The sequence below is a fragment of the Pocillopora verrucosa genome, chromosome 11 (genome assembly GCF_036669915.1).
Source record: "Pocillopora verrucosa isolate sample1 chromosome 11, ASM3666991v2, whole genome shotgun sequence".
NCBI classification, from domain to species: domain Eukaryota; kingdom Metazoa; phylum Cnidaria; class Anthozoa; order Scleractinia; family Pocilloporidae; genus Pocillopora; species Pocillopora verrucosa.
Window position 1 is genome coordinate 18,076,305 of NC_089322.1, and position 22,276 is coordinate 18,098,580.

At 37.0% G+C, this 22,276-nt stretch overlaps 1 protein-coding gene across 1 annotated transcript; it reads left to right on the top strand.

Moving 5' to 3' along the window:
* LOC131777199 (uncharacterized) lies at positions 1-21,993 on the top strand. Its single transcript, XM_059093431.2, has 25 exons — positions 1-40; positions 784-903; positions 2,348-2,782; positions 3,113-3,208; positions 3,673-3,742; positions 4,357-4,579; positions 5,609-5,746; positions 6,444-6,479; positions 6,648-6,782; positions 7,407-7,535; positions 8,844-9,094; positions 9,476-9,762; positions 10,791-10,886; positions 11,486-11,593; positions 12,600-12,739; positions 13,930-14,003; positions 14,550-14,710; positions 15,433-15,548; positions 16,594-16,653; positions 17,052-17,169; positions 17,985-18,113; positions 18,473-18,571; positions 18,973-19,041; positions 19,440-19,531; positions 20,284-21,993. The coding sequence occupies exons 1-25, from the start codon at positions 5-7 to the stop codon at positions 20,753-20,755; spliced, it is 3,690 nt and encodes a 1,229-aa protein (XP_058949414.2). The 5' UTR covers positions 1-4; the 3' UTR covers positions 20,756-21,993.
* The last annotated feature ends 283 nt before the right edge of the window (positions 21,994-22,276 follow it).

The following is a 22,276-nucleotide window of genomic DNA, read 5'->3' on the forward strand; positions in this document are numbered from 1 at the left end:
CAAGATGGACGACGACGAAATTCAGGTGGTGGAGGTTACGGTACGTGTTTATAGATATAGTTCTACCGTAATTGTCTCCTCTTACATTCGAGTAGAATTATGATGATGACTTAAACAAACCTTGTAATGTGAAGTTAACCATCTCTGGGCGAAGTATCGGAAGATCATTTGCAAATTAAACCATTTACTTCACAGCGCATCGATCTGTTATGTAGGGAGGATTTACGTAACTTGGAGTAATATCTGCAGTTATTTGTTATTTCAAGAAAACGATTAATTGATGTGCGAATGATATTGATCTCTGGTTTGATATTGATTCGATGGCATGCATATTTGTTTTAATTAGGCGTGAGATATATTTTTTTGGCGGGATCTGCCTCAGTGCGCGCAGGATTTGCGATCTCGTTCAATTGTAAATCATCCAAACGTACATGATATTTCTCAACAATCAAGGGTGAATGTCTCAGCTATCTCTGAGTATCTTTATTTTCTTTAAAGGCTTTTAGTGTCTTACTGATGCCAGAAGGGAATAATAATTTTATTAAATTTTCATAATTTATTTAATGATGATTAAATTATTAAAAAGAAGGAAGTCAAACTTATTGTGTTCCTAAATTGTTACATTTATCATGACAAAATCAAAATGAACTTCATGTTGGTGGTATGGCCAACTTTCACCATGGATAAGGAGATGGTATTCCTCTTCTCCCTAGACTCTTCAGTAAAAATGTAGTGGTGATACTAGTATTTAGTATTTTGCTCATTTTATCAGTTTCTTTTCAGGTATGCCATTCTTCTTTGCCTAGGAAGAAACGTAAACGAGGAGAGTCACCACCAAAAGATGCAATCATTCCCTGTAGTGATGAAAATATTCTTCACAAATTAGCTCAGCTAAGAAGGAGGGTAAGTTATGATAACTGTATGTATATTGTCTTTTATCTGTTATTTTTGTACCCTTGACCCTTTTACTCCCAGAAGTGATTACCAAGTAACTTCTCCCTATAATATCTGAACATTATCTAGCAAAAAGGTCATGAGAATATTCAAACTTATCAGGTTGAAGTTGTTATCTTTATCTGATACCAAATTCTCCAAACTTATTCACAAGGAAATGTGTAGCAGCTGGAGGGGAGAATTGACAATCTGATCTTGGGAGTTAAAGGGTTAATATAAGGTGGAAGACCAGATGTTATAACTGGTTACATGTAGCAATTGATGGTGTTACATGTACATATCATGCCTTTGTGCTTTACAATACATGAATGCAATGCAACATACATCTTTTCACTGTAGCTGCCATTTTGTGTTCTCTTTTGACATCCAGCACTTTCAAGTGAGTACAGTCAAATCTCAATTTTTCAGACCGATGGGGACTAGGCTGAGTGTTTTAAATAATTGAGAGTCTGGAGAATAAAACACATGAATAGTGATGAACCAAAAATAAAACTGAATACATGTACTTATTGCCTTATCAATAAATCAATATTATGTCAGAATTAAAGTATGCTCACAAACCAGTGCCTTTTGTTGTTAATATCTGTGAAAAATATTTGCAAAAGTTTTGAAGTTAACAAACAATGTTCTACAGAAAGCAGAACAAATTCAGTTTGATGGGAGTTTCATTACATTTACTTTGTTTTATGGAAATTAGTTTTTATGTATCTCAAATGTGACTAATAAATAGTCATCAAAAGTAGGACCAAGGATGTAAGTCTTGATAATAAAAAAATCAGGACAATAGGTTTGGAAAATCAAGGTTTGACTGTATCAAGTACTGTTGAAACTCAGGATAGCAACAGAAAGAGTATCTAGTAATCTTGAATTTGAAGCTGTGATGGGAGGTGGAATAGTTTAACACTGCCATTTAGATTGCAATATTCTTGACTAGACAGCATCCTTTTTATCTCTTTGATCTAACTTTGACCTGTTACTTTTCCAGAACAGTATTGGATTTGCTCTTCTGTTAAGGTTCAAAGTTGAATGAGGGAAAGGGGTATTGCTTGAAACTTTGGCAAATTAAAAGTGCGGTTTTCAATACAGCCTTAAAAAAAGACATGCAAATATGACATTCTTGGTTAACCCTTTACACCCTAAAAGTGATAAGCATCTTATTTCTCCTTACTGTATCACCCTTGAATTACTTATTAAGGTTACAAGAATAAGGAAAATGATCACCAACTAAAGAAGCTCTTGATTGTTATACAGATTCTCCATATCAGTACCTTAAATAATGTATAGAGAACAGTTTGGAGAATATGCATACTGACGTTTGGATGTAAAGGGTTAAAGTACCATTTCTTGTATTTGTTTGTAAAAGGCTTCAATCCTGATTTTCACTTCTTTGCAGCTTGAATTTTGTGAAAAAGAGAAACAAGTACTTTCTGAAAGGGTTGCAGAACTTGAGGAACAGCTAACAGAAGAACAACGTCATGAACTCGAAGTCAAGTTGGAAACATCTGAAAAACACATACCTCTTATTTGTGTTGGTGACAATAGTGAAGATGATGACATCATATTTATTTTGCCTGAGGACTATTCTCCCAGAAAGAGATTGAAAATTGACCATGAAAAGAAAGCTCATAGGATTGGTGACCAAGATAACCAGGCTAAAAAAGACCTAGCCATTACATACTACAAACCTGGTACAAACCTACCACATGCCAGGGAAAACTGTGCAGCTCACAAGTTTGTTCAGAGCAATGTAACTACAGCAACAGTGTCATGTAATGAGAACTATTGTGAGCAGTGCTATTGTTATGTTTGTGATGCTAATGTGAAAGAGGTGAGTTATTTTCTGCTTTATACATAGAAATGTAATTTGAACAAAGTCCAAGGGAAATGCATCGGTTAAGAGTATGCCAACCTATGTCCAATTGTCTAAGAAACAGAAATTCTGGGCAGATGAGTGTAGCTTCCAAATGGCTTGTCTGTGGAATAACTGCATTGTAAAATTTCTCTCCCACCCACAGATGGGTCTGGAACTTGAAAAGACTTGAGAGTACAAAATGCAGTGTTTAAATGTTGTGGTCAGTTATGGTAACATCTGGGCAGATAATTGCTTTGTTTATTGTATTACATAAAAAATTTTTCCTTTGTTTTCTTGCTTTGGTAGTGTAATTCCTGGAAGACTGGCACTAATCCTCATTGCAATGCATACTCTAAGAATGCGTTTTGGGAAAAACTTCGAAAGATGGCAAAGAGAAAAGTGGTATGTTTAACTGAAGCGTTGTGAAACATTGTGTGGTAATATTTTATTTTTGGTTCAATGTTGATTAATATTTACACATATAGCAGGTCACAAGAAGTAGATGCTTGCATTGCATTAAATCTTTTTCCCAAAGAATTATTCTAATTTATTTTGTACCCAGGAAGGAATTCTCATACTATTAAATTAAGCAACAAGAGCCTACTGTAGAAAGTAGTAACCCCTTGAGCAACCATCTTCTAAAGCTGAAAAGTAATTTTTAAAAAAGTTTTTTCTTAAAGTTTTTGTCTTATTACTTAACATACACTGTGCATGTAGCTTACATACAGTATCCAATTTGTTTCCACCAATTGAAGATTAATTACTAGTTTATAGCTTGCACAGATATTTTAATTGATTGTGTGTAGGGTTAATTATTAATATAAACTTCCCACTGTCTAATATTAGAACTGTATCATTATTTGCAGAGCTCTGTACAGGATTCATTGCTGAAGTGTTTGCCTGCTAATGAGCAATCAAAGTTATTGCTAGAAGCAGGTAGGTATTGTTGCTCATACTTGTCTGTTAGAGCTTAATGTTTAATCTTAATGTCTTTATCCTCCTTTTTATCCCCTCTTTTGTCTTTCATGTTCATCATGTCCTTTCCTTTCTTTTTTCTTTTTTCTGCTCTTTCTCTGCCAATACAGCAGGTACATGTACATAAGTATGCATGTAAGTAAATATCCCCTTTCAAATGTTCTTTTCTGTGTGATTGTCTACTCTCCCTTTCAATCCCTGTTTTCTTCCCCTAGAGTTTCCCTTAAGTCTTCTTCCTGCTTGTTTATTTTAAATTTCTTTATATCCTCTCTTTATCTCACCTTAAAACATACATGCATCTTTCTCCTTTTCCTTCCTGGTCTTTTCCATTTGCTTTGTCTCCTCAACCCCTGTCTCTTTCCCTCTCTTTCTTCCTTTTTTCTCTCCTCTATTTTTCTCCCCTCCCTTCAGCCACTTACATCTGTGCACAATTATCCACCCTTACTTTCTCGGTTATTCCTTTTCTGCTTATTGTGTCTGGATTAGTTGTCTTTTCCTTAAAGCTTTGCAAATGTCAAAGACTATAGTGTATATGTGGTAAAATCTAGATGATATTTATTTTGTTTACATCATAGCGGAAATGGTCACAGAACTCTTAGAGAACCTGAAAGACAAACTTTCAGACTCATCAAGTGGCTATAGTTCAAGGTCGTCCAGTCCCAGTTGTGATTGTGATTGTCATTATGACAGTTGTGGAAGTTATGACAGCCAAGGGTGTGAGGAGTGTTATGACTACCATGAAGAAAGATCGTGCAGTTTTGGTGGATATTGGTCTTTTGGTGGAATGCATCTGTCAAGGTACAGTTTACAGATTTCTTAACCCTTTGACTCCCATAAGTAACCAAAACAGAATTTCTCTTTACAATATCAATACAATATCAACCAGACAGGTGATGAGAATAAAGAAAAATATCAATTTGGAGATAGTTGATTCAATACTAAATTCTCTAAACTAACATTATATGAATTGTATGATTGACAGTAAGGAGAATTGCAAATTTGATCAAGGAGTTAAAGGGTTAACGAGGCACTAAAATTTGCCTCTTTTCAAACAATTGGCTTGGTACATGTTGCTCGTCTAAATGTCACTTGAGAGGCACCACAGGCTTAAATGTCACCTTAAACCAAACTTTTCCAGTTTTTTCCCTGAAATTCCTTTAGCTGTGCTTTAACTGTTGAGGTTATTTTGTTCTTGTATAGAAATGAAATCAAGAAATAACTAACTTTATCTCATCCTGGATTGTACAATGCAAGATCCAGTTATATCATGACAATATGAAATAAATGAATTTTAAGTTGTAACTTATGAAGTATTCAAGAACCTCTTCCTACATGCACTTGGTATAATGTGATTGGCATTTTTTAGAGATTTTATGAAGCTAAGAAGGATTGACATGGAATCCACATAAGTCCACATATGAATAGCATGACGATGTGTATGTTACAGTTTTCAGTGATTGGACATGATGTGGGATTGTGTGGTGATCGTTTAACAAAGAATGTCAAAAGAACATTAACCCTTTAACTCCCAAGATCTGATTGTTAATTCTCCCCTCTAGCTGCTACACATTTCTTTGTAAATTGGTTACAAGAATTTGGTATTCGATCAAGGTACTATCTTGTAGCTGATGAGTGTGAGTACTCTCACTACATGTTTGCTGGATAATGTATGGATATTATAGGGAGAATTTACATGTTGATCACTTCTGGGAGTTAAAGGGTTAGTAAGAATTAGGTATAAAACTGCAATAGATACATATAATATTAACAAAGTTACTATTTTAAATTTTTCATTTGTGATTGTATTTGTGATTTTTTTCTTGAAAGGTTTGACTTTAATCTAATTGACAACGTTGAGAGTACAGTGAAAAAAGCCAGAGACTTTCTTGATGATAACCAGCCTGGACCAGCAGCTATTGTGCTTGATGCTTTAACAGTTGTTCTTTTACCAGCAGACAGTGAGAGGTATGTGTAAACCAAACTTTATAGATGTACACTGCTGTTTATAGTGCGCATGTCAAACCCTTTGTCTCCTAAGAGTGACTAGTATGTAACTTCTCCTCACAGCATCACCCCTGAATCAAACATTTTGGTCATGAGAATAAAGGAAATGATTTCTAACTAAAGAAATTATTGATTTTAAAACCATTTCTCCTTGTCAGCACCTTAGGAATATGCACACTAATGTTAGAATGTAAAGGTTTAACCCTTTAACTCCCAGATCAAATTTGTAATTCTCCTAACTGCCAACCATACAATTCTTATAATGTGAGTTAAGAGAATTTATTATTGGATCAACTTATTATCCCCAAATTGACATTTTCTTCTATTCTCATCACTTATCTGGTTGATATTGTATTGATATTGTAAGGAGAAATTCTGTCTTGGTCACTCATGGGAGTGAAAGGGTTAAGCTGGATAAATTAGAATTTGAACAATAAGGGGAATATTTTTTTGTATCTTCTCCATGTCTGGGAAAATTTGAACCCTCATAAGTAAGCATGGAAAGGTACTATCACTACTAGAAAATCTGTTTTCCCAGGGAATCTGGCATCAGTTTTCTTTATCACTGATATAATTAAAAATATCCCATTTCACATTATCTGACTTTATAATTTGTATCAGTTGATGTAAATGAAGTGTTTGTTGCTTTCCTCCAAAGGTTCCCATCAAGCCAAGTTATGACAGCGATTAAAAGGTATTCAGCTGCTTTGAAAGATAACCATTTTGATAATTTAAACAATGATAATTCTTGTTTGCAGCAGTTTACTGAAGAAGTTTTTAAGAGCTTGAGGATGTCTGGCAATACTTGAATGCCTTTAATTTATCATTATTTTTTACTCTGCATTCTGCTCCATTTTCTTAGGCTGCAGAAGGCTTGGATTCAAGTGTTTATGCATCCTGACTTGCCTAAAAATATTGAAGAAAAAGTTAGGGAACGTTTAAAGAATGCTGTTGATGGGGCTCAGATTTGCTCACCAGAGAGCACAGGCCTCAATGTGTGAGTCCATATTTTTGCAGGAGAGTAGTTTGTGATCTAGTCAATATGATAGAGACTTGTAGTAACCCATCAAGCCAAAAAAATTTGGATGTACGACTGTATGGCCGTACAAGGTGCTACTTTTAACATGTGTGGTCAACTGTACTGTGGGCATGCCAATGCCATGACTTTGTCTAGTAGTCCAGTGGTCAGTGCACTGGGCTCCAAGTCGTACGACCCAGGTTCTAGTCCTGGCTGGGGCAAGGCATTGTGCCCTTGAGACATGCGGGGAAAAAAAAAATGAGAACTCTGCTTTTAGGCTTAGCTAAATCTATATATTACATGTACATGTACTGGAAGACTTTTCTGTACTTCCTTACAAGTTACATATACTCTAAACTAATGATAAATATGTTACTTACTCTTTTTTGTCCTTCTAAATTAGCCCTGATTGCCTTTTTAATGGAAGTACTTGTTTTTGGGCTCTTAAGGTGTGATTAATGCAAAAAGGGCCAATTACAGGCTGGAGTAGCATTTCTATCATAGGATCATAAAGCTGTTGCAATTTTAGAGTAAGGTCTATGATGCTATATGTCCATACACCAGGTGTTGTGTTATTAATCTTTTGAGTATGGTTTATTTTAGGATTCTTGAAATGAGGAAATGGGATGATACTTTACTTCTTAGATGTTTCAATGGGAAATTAAAGAGCTTCATGAGAGAAGATGAGGAAGTGGTTGAAGCTCGACTATCCTTCCTGGAAAAGAACCAAAGGTACATTTTAAATACAAATTTGTTGTGTCTTTTGGGTATTCTGTCCATCTGTCTGTCTGTGTGGCTCTGTGTCTGTATGCTGCACAGTCTTTTCTCATACAAAAATTTGGAGCCCGACAGAGCTGAATACAAATTTAGCAACATTATAACTATGTCATTGTACAGTTAGGCTAATTTCTGGCTTGTTCAGGCCTGATTTCCCGTTCTGACTGAATTACTGCTTTTGTTAGCCTGAGTATCAGCCTAGTGTATGGTTCTTGTCAGGATCGTTTCTCGTTCTGTATGATTATTTTTTTGTATCTGGCTCTTGCAAGGTTGATTTCTCCTCATTTTCCACACTATGTCTCGTTCTTGTTAGGCTCTTTTCTGCTCTGTCTGGTTCGGCTCTTTTCTGGTTGATGTAAGTCTCATGCCTGGTTCAAATGTGAGGCTGTGTTCAGGCTCTTGTCCGGCCAGACATTTTTATTCTGGTTTTTCTTATGTCTGTCTGTCAGTCAGCCCACTAGTCTACAAGGCTATAAGCAGTCCCTTCTTTCTCACAAAGTTTATTGCATGAGTGAAAAAAAAAATTGATGTTAAAGTGCTGCACAGAAATCTCTGCACTTCAAGTTAGCTCATGTTGTAGAGTGCCAGACTGCAATTGTATGTGTGGGAGGTTGATGGTGTAACCCTTTAATTCCCATGAGTGACCAAGACAGAATTTCTCCCTACATTATTCATACAATATCAAGTAGACAAGTGATGAGAATAGAGAAAAATATCAGTTATGGGTTATTAGCTGATCCAATATCAAATTCTCCAAACAATCATAACAATTGTATAGCAGACAGTAAGGAGAATTATTCATGTGATCTTGGGAATGAAAGGGTGAAGTCCTTGACTGGACCAATCCTAAAATAACTAAGAAAACTAAGAAAAATGTGCTGCTTTTGCTATGGCATCCTCAAATGGTTAGACATTCTAGTCTTCTTGGAGGAGGAGGATAAACCATGTAGAACTAAAAATAATTTATTCTGAGAACAGCTACATTTTAATTTTAAGAGTGGTACGTACTTATTCTCTCAAATACTGGGTTTCCTGATGCGTTATCATACATTTCGAGTTGTAAGACATGAACTGAAAATAATCAATTCTGAGAATAGCTACATTGTAAATAGAAGAGTGGTGCTTGTTCTCTCAAATACCCAGTTTTCTGATGCGCTATCTGTATGTGTTGAGTTGTCAGACATGAAATGAAAATATTTAATTCTGAGAATACAGTAGCTACATTGTAATTCTAAGAGTGGTGCGTGTTCTCTCAAATACCAGGTTTTCTGATGCATTATCTTACATGTTGAGTTGTAAGACATTGGAAAAGAGCCGCAGTGCTCCTTATTATGGCTTTGGAGATGCTCTACCCTCCACTACTGAAAAGTGCCTGGCAAACATTACCCACTACAAAAAGAAATTTGTGCTTTTACTAGCACAGGCAGGGAAAGTGGAACAAGCTCTTAATGTGCTGAATTTTCCAGTCTCAGAGGACATTCCTGCCAGCATTTTGACCAACACAGGTTTTAAAGGTCAGTTGTATTGTGAGAGTGCATATCTTCATTGTAATAATCTACTAGATAATGTACTAGTATTATTATAATATTTTAGCAAATAGGCTACAAAACAATTTGACAATGGGTCACCATCAGAGATGGTCACTGCATGTAGATGTGGCTAGTGATCTGCCACTAAAAGCAGAAGGGAAATTATTGTTAGTTAAAAAAACTCTTCATATTCCTAGAATTCTGAGTACTGGTTCTTGCTACTTCAAGAATTATCTCAAGTTAGAGGAAACTGATCTTAGACTTCTTTTTACAATAACTACACAGAGTAGTTAGTAAACTATATAATTATTTTCTGTGGGTAGGCACTTTTACACATAGAAGGTCAGTACTCTCTCTTACTTTTAGATACAAGAGGCACAACACCTTTAACACAATGTACCCTTGCAATAATTGATTTTGCAACAACTAAAAAGCTCTTAATTGCCATGGTAAATGAAAACAGTTCTGTGGAGGCAGGGAAGATTCCTTCACCATCCAGCATTCCAGAAGAGAAACTGAAAAAGGTGTTAGCATTTATAATGACAGCAACGCAAGTGAATTCTAATCTTCGCAATGAACTGGCCTTTGAGTGGTTTATTAACACATTCTGCGAGTCATCCATTATCAACAAGTGTTCTCCAGAAGAAAATCAGGTCAGTGATGGTAATTTTTTTCATTGTCCAGTGCACTTTTGTAATAAATTTGAAATTTTTATAGGTCATGGTATGATTTTGAGTGTAATTTGGAATAAATAAGCACAAATAAATTTTTCCAAGACTAACAAAATTGCAATTTGTGGTCTTTGAGAAAATTTACAGTGCTATAATGAGATAGCTTATCATAATTATGCAGAAACAAAGCATGCACATCAAGTGCTAAAAAATTTATTCAAACCCTTCATGTGACATTGTGCATTTGGTCAAAACAACAGTGTATGATCAAAACAATAATATGCAAGGATATTTTTACATCTTTAAGGCACATAAAAGTTTAAAGTCTGGCTAAACAGTTCAAGGAATTTTTCAGTCTGGTTTGTTACTTCTTTTCACTGAATTAACCCTCTCCTGCATTGAATTACCTGAAAACTGCATTTGTCTTAACCAATCAGAACTGAGTAATTTTTTCGTGTATGTTATTACAAGTACAATGTACTAAAATTTTCACTTTTTTACATATAGATGCTCACCATTCTTGGTGGGTCAAAGTTTCCTCTCAAGTGTATTGTAAATTAACCTCTATTAGTGACAGGTGTTTCAGTGGAAAATGCCTACTATTGGACATTATGGTTTTCTGCTTAAAAACCTGGGTCTAATTGCTTCTAATTACTATCATTAGTTATTACATAATTTATGAAACCATAGCAGGATGGATGGTTTATTCTTAAGATAAAATTTAATATTAAGCACTTCTAACAAAATGAATGAAGTTTACAGTAATATCAATTTTGTTATCTGGAGCCTTTCTGCAAATTTCCATCGAATCTTTTTTTGGTGACATAAAGTAGCATCCTACTGTAGACTTATATTTTATGAATTGGCCTGTTCAACAAGACAGCTTTTTAACCTTGTGGGTTTTAGCTTGCCTAAGGATTATTTTGAAAACTGTCGCATGATTTCAGAAGAGAAAGAAATATATTTGCTGTTCAAGGACTAAGAAAGTGGTGTTATTCTTACTGTCACAGGAAGTAATCAAAGCTGCTGGGGAGATTGTAAACAAAGCTAAACAGGAGTTTCTGTCACACCTTGAGGTCAAACCCCCTGAAGGTGTCTCTTTAAAGGTACATTTACACATATACATTTTCCTAGATTCAAAATAAAGATTTATGTGATTTACATGAACACCCTGATTAAGGAACAATATAATTGTTTATATTTACTAATGGAAAACAAGGGAACAAAAATTGCTCTAGTGGTCTGAGTGTACTTTAGGGAATAAACTCATGCACTGGGGGTTAACCCTTTATGCCCTTACATGTATATTAGTATCTATATTCTCCATACTGTTCTCTGTACATTTCCAAAGAGGCTGGAAAGGAGAATTTGTTTAACAATCAAGAGCTGCTTTAGTTAGAGATCATCTCCTCTATTCTCATGACTTCCATGTTTGATGCAGGGTTGATATGGTGGGGAGAAATTAGATGCTAGTCACTCTCAGGGGCTAAAGAGTCAAGTTCATGTATCACGTGGCACATGCATCACGTGGCACATGCATCACGTTTTTTATTGTACATGTTTTGACCTTGACAAATCAAGTTGAAAGATTAGGGCCGTTTTAAAAGCAATAAAACAACAGTTAAAATTTTCTCACATTAGTCAGATGTTATGAGGATGATGTTTACAGTGTAATCATGAACTTAAACTGCTATTCCATTCTTAGGTGTTTGTTGTGGAACTGTTTGCATCTGTTGTTGCCAATCTCTATGTCAGCAACAACTGCTATCCATACTTTCCAATTAGTCACACCTTGGAGTTGTTCAAGAAAAAGGTATTTTGGATTCTTTTGTGATAATTTTGTCAGGACAATGTACAACAACTGAGAGAAAATTCAGTGTACTGTACTTCAACTGCATAAACGACATGTTTATCCTAAACTAGATAGCTGATTTAACTTTTGGTATGTGCAATGTACAGCGTACATTCCACATGACATTGTTCATAATTACCTCTTAATAACAGAATTTGAGGTCTGAACTGTAAGTTATGGTACAAGTTTTTCTTGTCAGCTTTATGGTGTAAGCAAAAAGGGGGAAGATTTACAATCTAGCAAACTTTGGAATTAGGTGGGCCCCATAATGAAATATGGCTTGGGCAACTGACCGGTCATAGTGCATGTCAATTTTTGGGTGATACATGTAGACTGCTAATATATAGATTTAGCCAAGCCTAAAAGTGGAGCTCGCATTTTTTTTTTCTGCACGTCTCAAGGGCACAATGCCTTGCCCTGGCCAGGACTAGAACCCGGGTCATCCGACTCGGAGCCCAGTGCACTGACCACTGGACTACTGTACAAAGCTGTGGGTTGGCATGCCTGCGGTACAGTTGACCACGCATGTTAAAAGTAGCACCTTGTACGGTTGTACGGTTGTACGGTTGTACGGTTGTACGGTTGTACGGTTGTACGGTTGTACGGTTGTACGGTTGTACGGTTGTACGGTTGTACGGTTGTACGGTCGTACATCCAAGTTTTTTGACTTGATGGGTTACTTCTATTTTGTATAATTATGGGGCTACGCTCTGCGAGCTCCGCTATAAATGGATATCAGCGGTTGATCCATACATGTAGTTGATCAATGGTTGATCAGTAAAGGTTCGGCAGTAGGCTGAGGCAATAGTCAGCAAGCTTTACTATGGAGATATCAGCTATTATAGCACTCAATGATCATATCAACTGAGGCACGTACATGTAAGGCCTCCATTGTGGTTTGCATCAGACCAATAATCAATTCATTTTGCAGATCTAGACTCTCTAAAATTATTCTTTCAATCAACAGGACTTGTTGTGGGCTTGTGTCTCAGTGGTGCTCTCACCAGTTCTCACCAACAAAATCAATGGTCAAATACTGAATTTTATGCAAGCAAATGTTATCAAAACACTTGGAAGTCAGTGTATTCCATATGATGTCTACAAGAGGTCAGTATACAGGTTTGCAAGGACATGTAAAGATGGAGTTAGCTTTAACAATACATTTCAAAACATTTTAACTGAACACCCTTAACCTAGACCTGTGCAAGAACATGTTCACTTGGTAAGCTCAGTGCAATTGGTCTGGAGCTGTTCTGGAAGTTTGGATTGCGTAGGATGATTAACAACCGACAATGAGTTAGTGTGGTCTTTACTCTTAGAGATGATGATATTTGTCATCACAGTGGTCAAAATGTTGCGTACTCATGGGGTGCAGGCAAGTGAGTCTGGAGTAAATTTTGACCACTGTGATGATGAATGTTGTTGTTGACAAGACTACAGACCATGCTGGGTTGATGCAAGCAGCGTTGTGTTTACTCTTATTGACGGCGGCAAATTGGCCAATCAGATTGCAACATTACTGTCAATTGTGGTAAAAATACTTTTAGCCCTATCAGGGCCTAAAGCAAGCCATGCCACAACAATAATGATAATATGTAGATTTAGCCAAGCCTAAAAGCGGAGCTCGCATTTTTTTTCCACGCACGTCTCAAGGGCACAATGCCTTGCCCCGGCCAGAACCAGAACCCGGGTCATCCGACTCAGAGCCCAGTGCACTGACCACTGTACTACTGGACAAAGCGGTGGCATTGGCGTGCCTGCGGTACAGTTAACCACGCATGTTAAAAGTAGCACCTTGTGCGGTTGTACGGTCGTACGGTCGTACGGTCATACGGTTGAACGGTTGAACGGTCGTACATCCAAATTTTTTCGGCTTGATGGGTTACTACTATTTTGTATAATTATGGGGCTACGCTCTGCGAGCTCCGCTATTAAGGGAGTTTGCCAAGTGTTGTTTGTTGATTGATATAGAAAGAGAAGATCCAGGAAGAGGTGATAACTTCTTCCTCATCCTGGGAAACTACATACCTGAGTTTTCTAACACTAATAATTCCACATGAAATGGCATGTACTTGAAAAAATTGTGACCTACAAGGAATTTCCTCTCATGTGAAAAATTAACTGTGTGAAAGATTATTTGCTTCCTCGGTTTGAGATGCTTTCAACTCATTTTGAGCATTGAGTTTCAAGAATCGAGTTTCTAGGGACTGTCACCTTACTTTTGAGCATTACTGACAACATGTTGTTTGAAAACTTACTCCAATTTTAGTTATATTGCTCATAATTTTTTTTTGTAGCTGGATAAAAAAACAGGTCGACATTGGGGGAATTGAGAGGAATTATGAGATTGCCTTGCTTATGCTAAAAGAAGGTACACATACTTTAAATGATCAGCAATGTTGTTTCAAAAGATATACTTGTCATTTTGAATTACTGTAGTGAGTATGGTTATGGTGATGATGATGACAGTGACAATTAACATGATGATTATGATGTACAGTCTGTAAAACACGAAAATTAGTTCAAATTATTTGCAAACTCCAGCCATTTAATTATTTCGAATTGGCTCTTTAAAAATTTGCTGGTATAAAGAAGTTAGGGAAGCAGTGTTCTTAGTTGTACTGAATTGAAGTTCATGATATATACATGTAAACTGTACGATTAGTTTGAAGCCTTAAGTGTCAAAATGTTTCAACAGTGATGGATTAAGGTGTCTGACTGTATATAGTGTTAATTGAAGAGATATTCCAGCCATTGGTAATTTGGAAATAATATTACTATTTAGCTTCATCTGACATACCAATGTTAGGGAATGGTGATATATGTATTTACCTAAAGATGCAGTGAACTTTTACTAATTGGCTGCCTTTACGTTACTAAAGTAACATCAACCTTGATGATATACCTGTTGTAATAGGTCGTCTCTTAAAAAAATGTCAAGAAGGCTCATCAATACGCAAGAAAGCTGTGTCGCTTGTCAAGACACTCATTAAGACTGTTGATGCCTTGCTGAGCAAGAATGGTAGCTCTAATGGGAAGGACAGACTGTGTGTAGTACTCAAGAAGATCAAGAACGATGTAAGTTGGTTGAAAGCAAAGTAAAATTATGTGAGTTTTATTGTCTCCTTTAAAGACCTTATTGATATTTTCCTTGACCTGTGATTGGGAAGTTAGTTCCAAAATAGCATGAAAGCAAATCATGCAATAAAGGCATTCTCATTAACTACTGTGTCCAAGACTAGCATGGAACTGTGTCCAAGACTAGTATGGACATGTGTCTAAGACTAGTATGGACCTGTGTCTAAAACTGATATGGATAGTTATTACCTAAGCTACCCAAGCGTGCAAGATAGGCCCATCTTACCTTCTTGGTATTGGCCGCTTTGATCCCTCACAAGAAAATGAGTGCATGGAGCGTACTTACAAAGTTTGTCACTTTTGGGCAATGTCGGCGATGAAGTTGTGAAAAGCAGCACGAGACAGTCAAAATGATGAAAACATAGATGACTCTTGAGGGTTTATTGCGCTACAAACGCAGTTGGCTCTCTTTTCTAGCTGGCTCTTGAAATAAACAAGTCAATAAACAAATCCTTCATTGACCATGCAAGCTTGTTTGGTCAAGATGGCTGGATATTATCCTCGTTCATTTTTGCATTTTTATGGACCTCAACTTCGTCTCGGTCCATAAAAAAGGCGAAAAGAGAACTCTGTCAATATTTAGCTATCTTAGCCAAACAAGCTTGGTCTATAACGCATAGCGTTACGTAGCAATTAGCCTTCTTTTTAAATTTTTTTTTCAGTTTGCCAGGGAGATTGTTAAGTGTGGATTAGATTCTTTAGAAGGAAAGTTGATGGGGTTGATTTTTAAAAATGATCCAAGCTTTGAGAATTTTGAAGATGTCAGGAAGGCTTGTGGGTAAGACTATTTGTTTCAAATAACTATTGTTGTGTCTTAACTTTTTGGCATCTGATTAATCAATAAGGTCTTTTAATAAATGTTTATTTGACCCTCAAGAGTTACCAGCATCTAATTTGTCCTTACAACATTTCCTCCCTAAATCAAACAGTTGGGTCGCAATAATAAAGAAAATGATCACCAGCTGAAGAACCTCTTGATCGTTAAACAAATTCTCCTTGTCAGCACCTAAGGAAATGTATAGAGAACAGTGAGGAGAATAGGAATATTAACCCTTTCACTCCCGTGAGTGACCAAGACAGAATTTCTCCTTACTATATCTATACAATATCATGCAGAGAAGTGATGAGAATTAAGAAAAATATCAATTAAGGGATTACTAATTGATCTGATACCAAATTCTCCTAACTAACACAATGAGAATCATTTGGCAGACAGTAGGGAGAATTACTTAAGAGATCTTGGGAGGTAAGGGGTTAATGTAAGGGTATAGAGGGTTAACTAAACTAAATTAAATTATAAAAACATATTGTACAAAACATGACTTACCATGTTACACAAATAAAATTTGACTTTAAAGATGTTTTTTATAAAATGATTCAAATAGTACGCGCGCTCTGATTGGCCATAAAACCATTTTACATGAGCGTATGTAAACATGGTTTTCGTTCCTCTTTCATTAGTTATTTTATAAAAGAAATGTAAAATGGTTTCTGTGTTTATATAGCCTGATGTAATCACTTGGGAGGTTGGGAGAACACTTGATAAGCTGGAAACCACTCCGCTTCGCGTCATGGTTTCCTACGCTTATCTCGTGCTCTACCAATCTCCCAAGTGATTACATCAGGCTATGTAAACACGGAAACCATTTTACATTTCTTCAATATTGTTGTAAACAAAGAGAAAAGACCGGTGTGAATGTTTAGAAATTGCTAATGTACGTAACTATGGAAGTATTATTTCAGAGTTTTTGTTGAGTTTCAATCGTTGAATGCAAGTTGATGGAATGTAGATTTAAGATTGATCCGTATCGTCCTGTTTTCAGAGGTGAAAAGTGGCCTTCTATAAAATCAGAAATGATGGACTTTCTCAAGAAGCACCTCTCGTGAGTATTACACATGTATAAAACACTATTCACAGTACAAGTCTGACTATACATTAAGCAAGCAAAGAAATTAGCAAAAGAGCAATTTAAGTTAATCATGGAAATGTAAATACTGAAATTTTGCATTGTAAACTTGTAGCAACTACTAGCTCCCTCTTTCCCCCATCCTCCAATCCAATACTCCAAAATAGTAGTTTTATTTGTATTCATGTAGACTGGGCACATTTAGGTTGGTTACATATAGCATAGCAATACGAAATATACTTGTCTTTGAATTTCTGTTTTTTTTTTCTGTGTGAAGAAAATATGTTTCAACCAAAGTAATACTTGTTGTATACGGTATTTATGAAACTGATAGACATTTCAAAAGAAGCCCACATCTCTCTCTCCCTTTTTAGAAGCAGGTCTCACGCTGCATGTTGTGTCGAGGTGTTTGGTAGATATGGTATGTACGATGAAGTAAAACAAACCCTTGCTGCAGTTGGTTCCTCAAATGTTTCCAGTATCTGTGAAAAGGTACTTGCAATCGTTGTAAATAGTGCCTTTTGTTTTAAAGTCTCTGTAGATTATTTAAAAAGTGGTTGATCTAATAATGTTCGCAAGTGAATAGCAATGAATCCTTTAGACATGATCAGTTACTCTCATGTTTCGTTTTAAACTACATATCTTCACGAGTTGTTTTTGTGTCAAATTCACACTCTTTTGCTGCTCCCCAATCTCTTGACCTTTTTGCTGACTTGTGCGTCGAAATTGTTAGAAAATTGAAAATTTATTGACGCACTGTCCGGCCAACGGATCAACCGACCAGTTGAACCACTGGCTGACTGACTTATTGACAGACTGACTCATTGACTGACTGACTCATTGACTGACTGACTCATTGACTGACGGACTCATTGACTGACGGACTCATTGACTGACGGACTCATTGACTGACTGACTCATTGACTGACTGACCGATGGACCAACTCACAAATTGACTAGCTGGCTGACTGAAGGACTTCTAAGCGAAGACTGATTGAATAACTGACCTACTGACCAGTTGACTGAAATGTGAATGAATGAAGTACTGAATGGATAGCTACCACTGTAATCTATGCATACGTCTTGATTGGCTTAGTGAGCCTTGATTAACTAAGAACATGTTAGTGCATGCAGTTATGATTAAAGAGAGAAACAACGGAAGGAGCAAATGAATGAATAAATGACCGAATAAATAGATGAAGGAATGAACGAGGGTAATAATAAATGATTAGATGAATCTATAAATAGTGACAAGTTCTTGAATGAGTAAAACGCTCTTAGCTGTTTTCACTTCTTTCCTTTGTCAGATTAAAGTGACTTTGCTAAAGTTAGAGAAACCTGACGAAGCGTGCCAGTTTGCAGATGCATGTTGTGACTGGTTGAGTAAAACACTATGCGATGTTGCATTCTCCAGCTGGCGATATAGCTTTAACAATGTAAGTGTCGAACAAAACACTGACCTAAATTCGCTTTCAGACTCACCAGAAACAGTAAATTTGCGATTTGACACTTTCGTTTATTTTACTGAAGAAGTCTAATTGCAGCGATGTCGAAAAAAGTTTTGGCCAAATTTTCTTGACTCACGCAACTCTAACTTGGCCAATGTACAGCATTGTTGTTTGTCTCTAACGAAATTTGAACTTGGGAAATTTTTTTCGCTGCTTAAGTCAATTTAAAGGCAATAAGTAGTACTATTACAGATGCCTTTTTATTATATTTTCCACCTCTTTTAAATGATGTAGCCCTCATCTCATGTTTGCACTTTTTTTTAATCTTTTCAACGGAATTTTTGTAGTTGCCTGATTCGGTCGTTTCTTGTGTCAAAGCGATTGCTGCCTTCAAACAACAGACTTCCAATGACATTCTGACAGCAGCGATGCGTCATACGTCTGAGGTGAGTTTCTGAGAGTATTTTTGGCACGATAAATAAACAATACTGCGAGAGTTCTGAGCAGTTTTTAAGTATTTTTCTTCAGTGTAGGAAAGTGAGCGCGAATTATTGCTTTTCACGGCGGGAAAATGTCGCGCGTGGTGCTCGGTGATGCATTTTTGCAGGAAGAACGTTTCATGTTATGAATGGCAAAGGGGTATTTTCGTTAGGAAAATATTAGATGCTGAGCGCAATTTTGGTGGAAGAACGCGAAAGCAGATGAAGTAAAAGAAAGGGAAAAAAAAGAACATGGTGTATTTAGTTTAACACAGGATTTCTCCAATATCGATTTAATTCCCTGCTCCTGTATGCTTTAGACATGGAACTGCCATTGTCCTGTCTAATTTTGTGTGTTCTTTCTGCAGTACTTTAGTCGAAATACAGTCCAACACAAACATCGTTGCTATCTTGAACGTTGGCTCAGTGAAATCAAGGTATCAATCTTGACCACTTCGTTGCTTTTTTTTAAAGGCAATTTTCTGTGAGTGATGTTATAAATCTAGATAATGATTTCAACGGTGCTAGAACAAAGAAACAATTGAAGAAGCAAGCAAGCGAAGGAACCCTCAACAAAAAAAATGATGAAGAGAAACAATAGCAAATAAGAAGAGAGACTATGAACACAGTTACTAGGAAGTAGGAAGGGGGAGGGATGAAGCTAAAGGAAAAGTGGTGAGAAGTACAGCTGGCTGCAGAATCGGAATTAGATGAAGTTCGCATTCTTATTAGGGTCTCAGCTGTAATTCTTTTAGAGCGCGTGGCAAGGTATTAGCGTAACTTTTATTTTTGTCCCTCAAATTGGTTATTATAATCTTATGACTATCGTCTACAGGGACTGTTTGGAAAATGTGAGCTGACCGCGTGGAGCTGGGCCTTTCATGAGCTTACAACGGGACCGCTGAAACGAAAGTCTGCAGTGATTAAGTATGTGTCTAGCAACGTTAGAACTAAAGCAATAGGGTTTGTATACCAGAAACACCACTGATTGTGCTGCGCTAAATCAAAATCCTTCTAACCCAGAGGACTTGAATAATTGATGTAACATTAGTAAACTAATTGCAAATTTTTCTTTCGTAGTTCAAGGATATCTGTTCAGCTCTCCACTTTGTTAAGAGAGCAAGGCAATTTTTTTACATCTTATATAGGTGGTTTCATAAATAAATATTATTTATCCTGTTTAAATAATCACATTTTAGGGGTCCATCGCTTTAAGCAGTTGTTCCACTGTAAATTTCTTGTCTTATTTTTTTCAAATTGGTCATGCACTCCGTTTCAATTTTTATCGTATCCACCCTTGTTCCTATTGGCTGATTTCTGCCCCTTTGATGTTTTTCGTCCCTTGCAAACCATTTCTTAATGGTTTCTTCCCAATTCACGAAAATATTTTCAACAACCTCCTCCACCCCTCCCTTTCTTCGTCGACGTGAAAACTCCCCAAAGACTGGCACGCACCTTCCCACGGCGTCAAAAAGGAATGTGTTTTCGAGTCAATGCCAGTTTAATCTGAGCCACTGCGCACCTACTTCTCCCCTAACCCAAATAAAGGTAGGAAACTAATGAAAATTTAAGGTTAACGTTGGGTTAGGAGAGGAGTAGGCGGGTAGTAGCTCAGATAATGACACTGATCTGCAATTTCAATATTTTGAGACTCATTTCATTCGTTCTTTACATTACAGGCACTTGATGAACAGTACCTCTTTGCAGTCGGGAACCCTCACTTATAATCAATTGCGTTTGATGCAAACTAAAGCTAAGGTAAACACCGCATCTAAAGACAAAAATACACCTGCACATGCGCAAGGAAAAGTTCAGAAAAGGTCAGGTTGTGAAACCCAGGCATCTGCTACGTCAACCGTACAAAAGAACGTGTCAGGAGGTTCCTTTGTGCCTTTAACCAGCGGAAAACAGGCTCAAGGGAGTGCGCAAGAGAGAGCTATGAATGCACCAGGATGTGGAACCCAGGGCCTTTTGGCTGCTACAGCCTCATCGCAGTTTGTCAATTCAGCTCAGGGCAATGCTCTATCTGCCAAAAAGGGTACTGTTGGTGTCCCTGCGGTCGCAATTGCGAACGAAAATGTCGCGTCCCTGCCCGGATCAAAAGCATCCATGTTCGTGCCAATCGCTCCAATGTCATCAGCCTCTCCATGAGTCAGTACCCCTTCAACAATCCAAACTGTCTCAGGTCCTTCCTCTGGTAAGAAGCTTGGTAACCGTGCCATCTCCTGGACCAAATAATTCTTCAGCGGTGATTTTCACCGCGTAGTGATTCGTGGCTGACTGCATTTCGTCTACAGAATTTGATTGTGAGACTGAATGAACTGAGGTTTGGTAAATTTAAAAATATTCTTGAAAATACCGCAGAATATTACTCATGATTTCTCAGTTTTCCAACGATAGACAACAGATAAATCAAATTTGTTATGTTACACGTTTTCGGTTGAAGTTGTAGAGCTCAAGTTGCCAAATGAAAAATCAGATTCAATAAGTGATGTTTGTCTAAGGTTTACCATTGGAAAATAATTTCACGGGAATAATTTTATTGAATTCGGGTAAAATTATCCATGTAAATACTTTCACCAAGTTTTCGACAAATTGAAGTTAAAAAGAGTAGATATTTTCCCTTCTCACGGGATAAGGAAGCAATAATTTTATATTTTGCAAGGCAAGGGTCATTAGAGAATTTTGAGGGTTGGTTTGATTTAACCCTTCAACTCCCAGTTCAAATTTATCATTCTCTTTACTGTCAACCATACAATTCTTGTAATGTTAGTTGAGAGAATTTAGTACTGGATCCACTAATTATCTCCAAATTGATATTTTTCTTTATTCTCGTCACTTATCTGGTTAATATTGTATCGATACTGTAAGGAGAAATTCTTTTTTGGTCACTCGTGGGAGTTAAAGGGTTAAGTAGAAAAGTGATACAGGGGAAGATTGGGCGATAGAAAGTCTGAGGAGTGGGTAGCTAAAAATGATAACAATGCACACTGCTCTGGCCTCCTTCAACTCTTCCCGATTTCCTTCAGTTTGGAAATTCCCATCTACTTATCACAATTTAATGACCCAAGTTCATGCACAGAAAAGTATCTGAATTTTTATTTGTTCTGGGCATGTCGTTACAGTTGAAATAAATCGTTTGCCTGTTTGGTTTTGTAAAATTGTGGTCTCCGAAGTTACTGTCAGTCAATGGCTGAGCCTTTACACCCTAAAGCTAACATTAATACCGTTCTTAATACATTTTCTATGTGACTTACAAGGAGAATTTGTCCCACAATCAAAAGTTTCTTGAGTTCGCGATATTTCTTTTATTTTTATGACCTTAATGTTGGTTTCCGGGGTGATACTATAATGAGAAATTAGACGCTTATCACTGGGATTAAAAATTAAGGTCGCAGGGAGGGAAGGGGAGGTCCGAGGAATGTTGGTTGACAATAAAACTTACCTGATCCCCTAGGAGGCTCTGTAGCTGTGTAGCTGTGTAGCTGTGAAGTATTCCAATACCCCCCACCCCCCTCCCTCCCCGTCCTTGAAAGATAATTTTCTTTGGTCCCTGTTAAATACCGACATGGACGAAAATCATCCGACCCCTTCCCTTCCCCCTCCCCCCCCCCCCCTCCCCGTGATAGACAATGAGCAGTTCCTTATCAGGAATAAATGGACCAGGATGAA

Coding starts and splice junctions, on each gene's coding strand:
- LOC131777199 (XM_059093431.2), top strand. CDS start 5: ATGGACGACGACGAAATTCAGGTGGTGGAGGTTACG. Junction 7,536..8,843: donor TTCCTGGAAAAGAACCAAAG/GTACATTTTAAA, acceptor CTCAAATACCAG/GTTTTCTGATGCATTATCTT. Junction 11,594..12,599: donor TGGAGTTGTTCAAGAAAAAG/GTATTTTGGATT, acceptor TTCAATCAACAG/GACTTGTTGTGGGCTTGTGT.